Source organism: Pomacea canaliculata, linkage group LG11, assembly GCF_003073045.1.
Source record: "Pomacea canaliculata isolate SZHN2017 linkage group LG11, ASM307304v1, whole genome shotgun sequence".
Taxonomy (NCBI): Eukaryota; Metazoa; Mollusca; class Gastropoda; order Architaenioglossa; family Ampullariidae; genus Pomacea; species Pomacea canaliculata.
Window position 1 is genome coordinate 20,875,117 of NC_037600.1, and position 12,497 is coordinate 20,887,613.

Below are 12,497 nucleotides of genomic sequence, written 5' to 3' on the forward strand. Positions count from 1 at the left end.
TTTTAATTGTCCTTTGTATATCCTGATCTTTCTTTACTCATAAGCGAGGATACCTATGTTTAACATTTTCAGTTCATTCGCCTGGTGACAGCAAAACCGGGGATATGGACAAACGGCTCGCAGTCGTGAATACATCTACGAGCGAAAGAGCGAGGACTTCAATTTTGCACCCGCGGTTTTGTTTGATATACAAGTTTGAATACACTTTCAGCACGAGGGTGGAGGTGACAATGGTGTGTGACAATGACGTGCGACACTGAATGGCTGTTGTAACAGAAGAGGATTAACTGTAGCATGCGGACAGAGAATGATCTTAGGTTTCAAGTGCGTGCATATTTTGTAGAGCTTGTACTCGTTAAAAATATCTTCTTAAACTTTGAACAGTTAACTTCAAACCTTGAGCCCAGATTCCATGGGGCCACGCTTTTCCTTCACTAATAAACTGTTGTAAAAACAGATAAACGAGGACAGCACGCTCTCTATGTGCAATCGGTAAAAAATAAGAAATTGTTGAGAGGCAGAGAAAAACAGTTTCCGGACAAGGAGGAGGCGCTGTTGAGCCTTCTTCACGTGAGCTTGTGTTGGTATCCCAGCGAAGTCTCGTAAGATGGTCCCCAGCTATTTAGAAGCAGGGACAACATCCACCTCCTTGTCGTGGATGACACTAATGAGACTTGGTGGAGAATTCAGACGGAAATCAAAGACAATCTCTTTGGTCTTACATAAAGTTCCAAGAAATTGTCATCGCACCAGACAATAAATTCAGGGTTACACAATGGGTATCTGCTGGACCACTAAGAACAGAGAACAGCGCAGTGTCATCAGAGAATTTGACGAGATAACGACCCTCATTGTTACTGCAAGTGATTTAGAGATCATGGGGTCACCGGGACTACCTGTGGGAAGATGATGATACTGGCTATGAGACATACGGCAATGGTAGGGAGGCATTAAAACAAAAGCTGGATCAAGCAAGTGTGAAGGAGATGATACACGCAAGATGAATGTTGCTGACACATCTTTGCCAAATTAAGTGTAAAAACACTGCATTAAGCTAGGTTTGTCAAGTATGAGTTTTATCCTCTGTCGAAGAAAACCCAGATGAATGGAAGTTAAATTAGTAAACGTTAATTAGGAGTGAGGAGCTGGCAACGTTTTCAACAGAAGACCAGGCGGAGGAAGAATGGAATTCGTGTGCCGCGGTTACTCCTCGGGGTAAATAATCACAAGTTGTGATGTGCAACGGGACATGGCGTGAAGTCGGAGAGAGCTGAGGCCAGCAAAATTAACATCAGAATACTCCAGACACACGACGACTTTTCTCTCCAGACCGCGAACAAGAGCGCCGTCCGCCACCCACACCACGTCACTGCTGCGCGTAGCCACGTCCTCAGCGTCTTCCACCCTCATCAGCCGCACCGGGATACCCGCTTGTCTCATGGCCGTCACTGCACCCGAGCTGTCACTGACGTCATACCAGTACAACACCAGCACGTCTTTCCACTGCAGGCAGGGAGTGGGGTCAGGAGCGCCGACTGTAGTAGCTGCTGTAGATGGTGCAACCCTCACTGCCAACAACAACACAAACTGAGACTCAAGCATCGTGGGTAAACCGTTATAAATTAAACTGTTCAGACAATGGTCATGCGTCACGGAATGATGATTTAATCTGTACATCATGCTGTGAGCATATACTGTATAGACATAAACAATGACATCTTGTTATTGACATACACTGTACAGACATGATGACATCATGCTATGGGCATAATGTACAGACATAATGATGTCAAGTTGTTGACACATTGTACATACATGAAGACATCTTGTTATTGACATACACTGGACAAAAGTAAACAGTGACATCATGTTGACACATTATACAGACATAATGTCGCTCTTCATCAGCTCTACTAACACACTTCTTTCAGTCGCTGTTCTTACCTCTTGACTTATTTGGGTTTTTTAACACAGTTGAAACTAATAACATGTCACGTGTTACATCTACAGTAAATGTACCCTACATTGCTGTATGACAATGTTACAGTGCATTACATGCTAATTACACTCTAATTATGCTACATTACACAACAACACTTACTGGGTTGACCAACATGGAGACTGAGCAGAAGACTGGCGACTTCAAGACCGCACGTTGCACAGTCAACTGACCTCTCAACTGAGTGTCCTTCACCTCTGTGATACAGTCGTCTGATTGGCGGGCCGTCTGTGTGGTCGGGCACATCACTCCCAGCATATGTCTCGACATCTTTGTACTCGGAGATTTCTTGGTCCTGCTCCACTTCTCTGACGACGGTCGGTGGAGAGCGGAGGGGTCTGGTTAAAATTTCCACTGGCCAGCCGGCTGGTGCGTCTCCATGGTAAACACTTGCCGCCCAAAAATGGAGATTAGGGATCTCTGGCAGCTTTTCGCAAAAACTCTTGAAATCTCGCCTGTCACAGACATGAGAGTTACAGATACACGGGACGACTCTAACTGACCGGTGATTTGGATGTATTTGTGGCTAAACTGATTATGATGATACATGCATCAGTGACAAATAAACAGTTTTCTCATTGAAACCTCGCGCGATGCTTGGTGTCAGAGAACAGAACCACCATCGTCCTTATCAAGCGGACTACAAGTCATTCGGTGTTGACCGTCACTAAAATGTTCAGGGTTTTGACCCCCGAGTTTAAATGAGGAACAACAGGAGAAGTGTCTTGTTTCCGAAGTTATAAAGCGGCGTCCAGACATCCGGACACTACTTCATGTTTCTTTCTCCTAGGACACCTTGCCACCGACTAATAACTACCACTCCAGGGGTGAAATAACATCCGCTAGAAAACTTCGGAAATAAGACCCTTGTCCGTGAGTCCCTCGTGATGCTTCAGGTCAACGACTCGCACTCGTGTCTTAACTACGGCCTCTTAGTTGTGTTCACATCATACACCTGACAACTTACGAAGCCACTTCATCAGCGACGATGTACAACGACCCTTTGCTGGCCTCCTCTGACAAGTAGGTTAAGATCCTGCTGATGTCTGCTGGAGGTGTCAGATCGTACTGCAAGAGGCGAAGCTGCGTGATCGACGTAGGATGCGTCTTCAGCAGCAGATCGTGCAGCATGAAACAGGCTGCACGACTTTCCTTACACGTCATCATTACGTGAACAGGATAGCCACCTCTCAGCCACTGTATGGCCATCAGCAGCAGCACCACAGTTTTACCTGTACCGGGCGGTCCGGTGACAAAGAGTGTGGGAGGCGCCGTGTGTAGCAGGTGAACTTGCTCCGGGAAGAGTGTGATTACAGCAGTATAGCACTCTCCTGTCCACCACACGGCCTGACCCAGGGTCTTGATAGACAGGCGGGGGATGCATATACATGGTACAGTCACTGTCGTCGCCGGACCGCAGAATCTGGTTGACATCAATCAGGAAAATAAAGCACGCACGAACGCACGCATTCTATGCCGACTCCACCCACGAGATAAAGAGAGAGCTAAAACAGAACTAAACTGAACTATTTATGTAAGCGACCGTTTCAAAGTAGGATGAAATACAGTCTCATTTTTAGAGCTCGAAGTCAAAGCATTGACATGTATAATGGATAAAAAAATTATTTATAAATAATACACATAAACATAAAAAATAAAATGTAGGAGAATAGAGAGAGATGGAACTGCACTGTTTATATAATGGGTTACCGTTAACGACCCTTCCAAATTATGATAAAGCACAGCTTGATCGTCAGCAATTGAAATTAAAGCATAAACAGGTATAAGAATAAAATATTGAAGAGATGACAAACACAGACTTGCAGATTCTTACTTGAAGCTGAGCTTTCTGTAGTTCGTTAATAATTACACTGACATTTTTATTTATTTTATTTGACGCTACTTAACTCTTAAAATCTACCATTTATTTATATTAGTAGAAATACTAGTTCTAGTAATATATTAAGTGCAAGATCCTATGATTTTACAAAAATAATTTTTTCCACTGCTTATCGTTTCAGACTGGCAATAGTAGCAAATACATGTAAAAACACGCACAGCTTCACTCAAAAGTAACTAAGGACAGTATCAGCAGACACAAATAGTACCTGTCAATCAAACACCGAATTTCACAAAGTTAAAGCATGTGTTCATACTATTGATTGCCATTTACAGAAGCTCGTACTAAGGCAGGTATCAAACTTACCTGTACAACAATACAGTACAGTAGCTGTGATATAAAAAAAAAGGGTTAAGAATGAAAGTAGTTTAAGAAAGGTCACTACCTGTATCTGAGCTAATATACACACACCTGTAGGGACCTGAGTACCGCTACCTGCGTCAGAGCTAATAAACACCTGTACAGAATTGAGTACCGCTGGTCCAAATAATACAAAGATCAGTACTCACCTGGCTACCAGTGTCTTGTAAACAAGACCGGTCATGCGACTGTCAGGTCCAGCCCCAGCCACACGTTGCTGCCACCAATGTCCCAGTTCCCTCAGCACATGACTAGTGACGTCCCACGGGGTCTTGGGGTCAGACAACTGATCAGAGCACAGACACAAACCTGGGATGTCAGCAGGGTCTGTTGTTCCCAGACACCGACACAGGTCCTGAATTAAAACAACGTTCTCTACAGAAATGTAGCGACCTCTTTCCAACAAAACAACTGTCATATGTTGAGAAATCAGGAGTCATAAGTATTGGCATATTATTATAACAGTCTAGATAACCTTGTATTAATGGCAGACTAAATAACCTCGCATTCATGTCAGACAGAAGGAATCAGTTGGAGATGTGAGTTAGGGTTAGGGTGCACCAAGAGAAGATGCGGATGAAGATTGTTTAGAATCGTTACAGAAGACAACGTAGCTGGCAAACCGCGAAACTAAATGATGAGGGGTGGATTTCCCCAGCCCTCACTAGCAGGGGTGAGACCTGTCATTGGTCATTTGGACAGGGCTGGAGGGGAAGGTTATTTTTCATTGCATGATATATAATTGCAATACACATTCATAAGACGTTTCAGAACTTTTTGTAAATGTTGGCAAAATAAATCATTGCTCCAGATCAGCTCTACACTCCATTTTCATGAAAAATATAAAGATGATAAGGACAAGAAACAGAAAAAACTAGGGCTTGGTGTTAAAATCATGTCATAAACTTCAAGGTCAGCAAGTTGTATCTTGCGACTATATTACATGTGCAAAAGTTTAAAATGTTCAGTAAATAAACATGTGGGCAAGGCTAACCAAACTGTTCCTATCATGGACAGACAAGCACAGCATTTGACATTTTTAACCAATTTTGTATTTGCAGGTATTTGATTTTTAACTTTTAACTTATTCTTTAAGAATTTTTGAAGAAATATCTTGCATAATCTAGCACTACTCTGTTCATCCCTTACATCTTCCTCCATGCACTAAGTTCATGTACTCAAATCTGCATATATACATATAGAAATAAAACCACACACTTATATAGATCTAACCCACACATACTCATATCTGCTGAGATATATATATAACCCCACAAACACATACTCATATCTTCTTATATATATTTATATAAAAACCTCCCACACACACATACTCTCATATCTGTATGTAATATAATTCCTCACACACACACACACACTTATGTATATACGTAACTCCCACACACAGTCATACCTGCTTATATATACCCTTGTTTTAATATATATAATTCACACACACTCATATCTGCATATGTATATATCTAATCTCCACACACACACACATGTATTTGACTGTAGGTGTTTTGTAATATTTTGTGTATAGTGCATTAAGCACACATATACACATGTGCATGCGCCTTACAAATTCAATTATTAATATTATATATATATAATTTATTATTGCTCAGTTGGAGCCTGAATTCGAATCAAGATGCTGTGTATAAACCCAGTTAGATTTGGAAATGCGTTGATTTGTCTACACCAGTGAACTCCCCACACACCTTGAAAGTTTGTTGTGAAAATATATTAGTGTACCTTGCCGACTGGTGACAGCAGGCCACTTCAGCGGTCAGTGCCAGAATGTTCTCTGTCTAAAACGAAATTCTCAAACGGGTACGATGTGTCCCAAAACAGCCTCGTCTCAACAGTCGACGTTGTCGCCACTTGTTACCGGTAGCGCTGACCTCTGAACTCGGTCTACATGGAGAGTGATGTCCCTTGGCCTGACCTCGCTGTCCTGTCTCGTCTGTGGCATGTACGTCTTCTCACCTGTGATGTTTGTTGTCGCCTACTCACATGTGACCACGTATGTTGCTGAACGTAGTGTACATCTGGTGAAGATATGTGTTTGTTTGTGTGTTTGTGTCATCCTGCATCTTACTCCCTGTGTGCCACTGACTGCTGTCGCCTTCGCTTCTTCAGAGCCAGGACTGAGCTCTGCTCTCACCTGTGTTGTCCTCAAACTTCACATTCAATATTCCGACGAATCTGTTTGTTTTTGTTTTTTTACTGCCTACACTTGACATTCAAGACATTGTTATACTGACCCTTGATCAGCTTCACAGACCCGTGCTGGTGGGAGGAGAGTGAGCGTAAATTATGATAAAAAAACACTGAAACATTGTTTTTAGTCCAGCATCCATTATTCTTGTGTTTGTGTGGGTTTTTCCCCCTTTTAGTAATAGCGCTTTGAGCCCACCTTTAATGGTGGGGAAAGCGCTATACAAATCAACATCATCGTTGGATCCACCCAGAGTTCTCTTCAGGATCTGTATACCAGGAGGACTCTTCTGAAAGTGTCTGCCATCCTTCGTGATGACAGGCATGCTCTGTCGGGTGAACTTGTCCAGCTCCCATCAGGTCGCCGATATAGTATGCCTGCATGCAGGACAAACCGACTGCGGCTGTCTTTTGTTGCTTCAGCCGTCAGACTTTTGAATGGATTATGAATGTGATGTGCATGCGATCATGTATGACTTTAATCGAGCTGGTATGATTGACTGCAACACGACTGCCTGTGGGTTTAATATATATTATCGAGCTGCAACTGAATTGCCCTCTAGGGATCAATAAAATATTCTCTTATCTCTTATCTTATCTATCTTATCATCATCATCATCATCATTACTTCTACTACTATATGCATACGGGGCCAGATGTTGAGATGGCGTTCTTACCGACCTTTGCACTTTTTAACAAGTTTTTCATAACGCCAACGTGCAACATGAGCGCGATCATTGTGAGGCTACTTACCGAGGTCTGCGCTGGTCGCTAGAGATGGCCTGTTGTACATGACTAGTCGTAAGGTTAGGGACTGCGATGGTCTTAGTGATGCGCAGACCGGGAGCGATGTCGCACCAGGTGAGACAACATGGCCTCCGCCTTGTCCAGCTGTGACACGGCGTCTTTCAGCTTCTTTCTAATGTTATTGTCTATATCCTGCTGTGACATGTTCAGTGCCTGTGTGTTGTCACCAAACGCCTTCACCTCACAGACGACAAAACCGTGATGTCGGTGAATAAGAAGAACATCAAAGTCTCCATGTTTCCAGTTTCGTGGCAGAGCAGGATGAAGGTTTGCGGGTATGGGGAGCTGCGCAGCCGCAGCAGCGTAACAAGGTTCCCCCAGGTACTGTCCGAACTTTAGATTACTCATTCCAACCAACACTTCTCTCTCCTGTTCAGTCATTTTCTGCAGACAGAAGAGTAACCGCTGCATGGCTGCGTCATCTCTGACGTCACTGGCCTGAACACAAGGAGGCTGAGGGAGAGAGCTCTTTCCAGCTTTGGGGGAAGTCGTCGCTGGTCCACTTGACTTACCGGCCTGTCCAGATGCTGACTGAAGGATCAGAACATCCTGACCAGCAGCTGACTGTTTAGTCATGGGCACGCGTTTGAAGTAGACAGGAGGCAGGAAGTAGGCGCGTGAGTCGAGATCAGGGAACGCGGCCTCAACCCACTGGAGCCAGAATGTCTGGAAATGAAATTATATTCCTTGAAACAAAACCATGTTTTCGCTTCCTTCGTTAATTCATTTGTATGGCGTTCACGAATATATTGAAATTTGTATTTGGTTTGGGTGAACATTTGAATGAAGTTAAGAGACTATTCTAATAAAATGATAGATGTATAAACATCGTCCAACTGCGTGAGTCTATAGTGTGTAGAACAACAAACCACCCAGTTCTCATGGCCAAACTATACTGGCCTATAGGTGAGTGATTAACTAGTGATGCAGACATGTGCTTCTTTTGCTCCTTTTTTTTTTTTTTTTTTTTTTTTTGAGGGGAGAGAAAGCTGTCAACAGCACAGACAGCGAGATTGGTCAAGATACTTTGCCGTTGTCATAGGTACAGCGACTAGGACTTGTATGGCCATATATTAATTAAGAGTATTTGCTAAGAGGTGTTGTCATATATTGATATAGGATGTCTGTTCAGAAACGCGAGGTCACGAGGTTGACAACCATGATCACGTCTGCAGGCCTGTGTGTCCAGAAGGGAAAGTGAATGGGTGGGGTATAGACTGCAACTTTGGGAAATAGTATCTTGAATGGAAATGTATTCAGTCATTACAAAAACTAGAAGTTTTAAAGACCAACAGACAAGTTACTGTCATGTCATCAACATGCCGAAGCCAAGAGTTAACATTGATACAGGGCTCACTACTATGTGTGCACACCGGAAAATAAACAAAGTAATAAATGATGGTATTCCCTCTGGACAAAGTGGAAATACTGTGTAGCACTGTGACCACTGTGATAGTTCAGGACAAAACAAAGCAATTTATCCGATCACAAGATGCTGTAAGCACCAGGTTCGTGTAGAGATCAGACTAGTAGACTGGACTTGGGGGCAAAACTCTCAGCTAATAAGAAGTGTAAATGTTATTACTACACTAACATCATTGCAGCACACAGCATGTTTGTCAACAGAGACAATATCCTCCTATTCTCACCTGTTGTGACTGGGGGTGACCAGACATCACTGATGGTTGTCTCCTCTCAGAACTCAAGTCTTTAGTCACCAACTTGCGCTTTCAAGACTGATAATCATCCTGGACTTTCAAAGCTGTCGCTTTGGGTTGGGTTCAAGCAGGAAGAATTAAATGGAATCAAAGTGGATCAGCTTTAAAAACAATGCACCATGCCTAAGTACACGTAAATAAAGTTTTAAAATGCAACACGGAAGAATACTATAATATTTAAAAAAGCATCATCTAGCAAGACAGTAAAATGGCTTTTCCTGAGCTCACTTAAAAACATTAAAAGAGACCCCTACAGATGTTCATAGAGTGAACTGGCTTTAAAATGATTCAATAATGTTTATTTGACATGTATATCCAAAAATGGTTCTCCGAATTACCTGAGAAATGTATTTGTATAGATTGGAATTACAGAATGTACAGAGCATCTTTTTTATTAAAACAATATTACTTTATTATCGTACAAAGACTTGTAATATGTTTTAAATTTAAGTTAAGAACCTTAAATAATAATTTTCCATTCAGACTGAATGGTTTTGCAATATAGCCAAGTTCGCAATGACACTGTACTATATGTAACACTTGTGATGTTGGAGACGAACTTTACTACATTCTTGTATGTTATTTCTACACAAACGAAGAAAAAATTAATTCCTAAATTTTACTTTTATTATCCTAATGCCGTTAAATTTAACAGGCTTTGCTGCTCAATAAAAAGCATGTCTTGAGAAGATATCCAATTTATAAAAAGTTATTGTGATGAGTAATGTTTAACTCATTTATATGCCTTGTTAATATTATGACCATCATTCACATCCTTTGTATCATTGGTTTGTTTGCTTGTTTTATTTTTAGTATAACACTGCCTAATACTGTATTTACTTTTTCTCAAGCTTTCGTGCACATCTATTCAAGCTGGATATGAGTACACTGCATGGATGAAACTTTATTTGTTTATGTCAGTTCCTTCATACCCCTCAGAGGGTGAATAAATAATTTATAAAATACTAGTGCACTGAGATTAAAAGGCATGTAGTGACACATACTAAACATGGGTACATGACATAAATAATGTATACATGATATATACACAATGTAAGCAAGGTATATTTACAATATATACTTGATATAGACAATGTACCAAGATGATGATGATGTTGATGCCCACTTTGATTTCCGTTGAAGCAATACTCTTAGGCGGAGTGCATCAAGAGTTACAGTTTGTTTGTAAATGCAGTTTCATTTGACAGGAATATGTAAAACAGAAAGGAAGATGTAATCCACTTCATTCGACTAATTCCTCTGTATATATCCTGTGACATCTACAACAGTCATTATCAATTTTGTGGGAAATAATTGTCGGGGCTTCACATTCAATCACTAATCCCATGTTTCTGCGTTTTAAAAGTCGTGTCAAATAATCGTCTGTACTACTCAATGTTGCAAGAGGGAGATTGTGTCATCTAGATGACATTAGCAACGAGAGTTATCGGTGACACGATTTTCAGGGCGCGGGACACTGTCTTTGCTCTGGAGCATCCCGTTACTTTAAGTTACATTCAAGTTAAAGTTAGTCGGGCAGTCTGTCTGTCTGTCTGTCTGTCTGTCTGTCTGTCTGTCTGTCTGTCTGTCTGTCTGTCTGTCTGTCTGTCTGTCTGTCTGTCTGTCTGTCTGTCTGTCTGTCTGTCTGTCTGTCTGTCTGTCTGTCTGTCTGTCTGTCTGTCTGTCTGTCTGCTCCAGAACGTTCTTTTTTAGTTACTACAAAAGCAAAGAGGCTTGAGATCTACAGAGGAAGTGATTTTTAAATCGGTTGTCATCGACAGCAATTCAAAAACGAATAAAGACGAGAGTGCAGATTAAAATATTTTATTTCTCATATTTTGAAAGAGTATGGGGAATATAAGCAATAGACAAACACTAGTGACAAGTGATCTCTCCTTCAATCCTGTCTGCTTTCTCAATGCTGCTCCACCGCTTTCATTAATTATCATCTTATCAACATCATGTTGCTTAACATCATATCAACATCCTACTGTTTATCATCATATCAACATCACATGATCATCATCATATCAGCATCCTACTGCTCATCATCATATGAAGAATCCTCGTGTCTTCCTGCCCGTGAGGCTGGAACCACGTTGACTTGTTTCGGGGATACTGTATTGAGAGGCATTCCTTTATCGTCAGGGGTTGACCGCAGTCAACCACCGAGTGTGATGCTAGTCGAGCCTTGTGCCTTGTGTCTAGCGAGAATGTTATATAATGTTATTGCTGTGTTGTTCTTGAAAAAATATCCTTGCGCCTGACCGGCTCACTTCTAGTCCGCATCTCAAGTATGAATCTTATTGTGACTTGTTAATGTCTTGACCTTCTCCTTGCCTGTAACCAAGACTACCTTTACCTTCTAGCTGTTATTAATACAATCAACTTCAAAATCATATTGTTTGCATCATCTAAACGGCCGTTTATTTCATACTTTCTAACAAAATCACACTAGAGCTCTTTGCAATTCTTATGGCGATGAATCCACTATTTAAAAAAAGACACCAAAGTGAACAGAGGGGATCGAACCCATCTAATCCAGCTAAAGGGAGAGTGGGGGGAGTGATACTGTTCTTACAGAAAGCCTTGTGACATCATCGTAAACTCGTGATTGACATGGACATAGTATGTAACGTGTGATACAATGTGTACTACAATTAAGAAGTATCTCTATTTCGCTCTAACAATATGCAATAGTTAATATGTTCAATCAAGTTGGTGGTTTTTGCATTGTAGTTATTTAAATGCATTATTAGTCGATTTAATTGTTCCAAGGCAGTAATAAGCAGGATTACATAACATTCACAAATGCCGGAAAGAGGATTGAAGGACTAAGTATGATGTGGCTGTTCTCTCACCACCAGACCAGACATTCTGGCTCCAGTGGGTTGAGGCTGCGTTTCCTGATCTCAACTCTCTCGCCCTCTGCCTGCCTCCTGTCTACTTCAACCGCGTGTCCATGACTAGACAGTCTGTTGGTGAGGATGTTTGTATCCTTCAGTCAGCACCAAGGGACAGCAGTAAAGTCGAGACGTCCAACGATGATTCCATCAACTTCTTCTCAAACTTCCTTTGCACAGCCTAACTTACAGCAGTTACTTCAGAGATGATGCAGCCATTCTGTCTACAGAAAATGTCAACATTTGAACATTTCAATGTAATTTAATGGGGAAATATTGAAATATGATGCATGCGCAGGCAGATTTCTGAGACAGGGGAATTGCTGAACACATGACAACGGCATGGGCAAAGGGAAACAACTGCATAACGAGCAACATGTTAGTCATTTTACTGCAAGGATTTATTTCCCTTTAACTATCAATAACCCCCGATTACTCTATTTCTCGGAGTCAATTTGTCACTGCACACGTGTGTTTGCATGTAAAATGTGTTTTGGAAAATGTGAATGTGATTTATGGCTATTATTTTATTTTTCCTTAGACGTGTGCATACTTTATAAAAGGATCATTTGACATTAATAGATTTAGAC

At 41.4% G+C, this 12,497-nt stretch overlaps 1 protein-coding gene across 3 annotated transcripts; it reads right to left on the minus strand.

Moving 5' to 3' along the window:
* Nucleotides 1-7,950, minus strand: LOC112576017. Of its 3 annotated transcripts, none has more exons than XM_025258212.1 (5): nucleotides 7,233-7,950; nucleotides 4,409-4,614; nucleotides 2,967-3,422; nucleotides 2,102-2,454; nucleotides 1-1,568 (listed from the first exon to the last, which is right to left on the minus strand). In XM_025258212.1, the coding sequence occupies exons 2-5, from the start codon at nucleotides 4,441-4,443 to the stop codon at nucleotides 1,204-1,206; spliced, it is 1,209 nt and encodes a 402-aa protein (XP_025113997.1). In that variant the 5' UTR covers nucleotides 4,444-4,614; nucleotides 7,233-7,950; the 3' UTR covers nucleotides 1-1,203. The 3 variants fall into 3 exon arrangements, with proteins under 3 accessions (XP_025113997.1, XP_025113996.1, XP_025113998.1); XM_025258211.1 differs by lacking the exon at nucleotides 7,233-7,950 and adding an exon at nucleotides 6,015-6,146; XM_025258213.1 differs by lacking the exon at nucleotides 7,233-7,950 and adding an exon at nucleotides 6,015-6,140 and having other exon boundaries at nucleotides 4,409-4,545.
* Between the last annotated feature and the right edge of the window lie 4,547 nt (nucleotides 7,951-12,497).

Coding starts and splice junctions, on each gene's coding strand:
- LOC112576017 (XM_025258212.1), bottom strand. CDS start 4,443: ATGACCGGTCTTGTTTACAAGACACTGGTAGCCAG. Junction 3,423..4,408: donor TACAAGACACTGGTAGCCAG/GTGAGTACTGAT, acceptor GATGTCAACCAG/ATTCTGCGGTCCGGCGACGA. Junction 2,455..2,966: donor GTCGCTGATGAAGTGGCTTC/GTAAGTTGTCAG, acceptor TGTCTGTGACAG/GCGAGATTTCAAGAGTTTTT.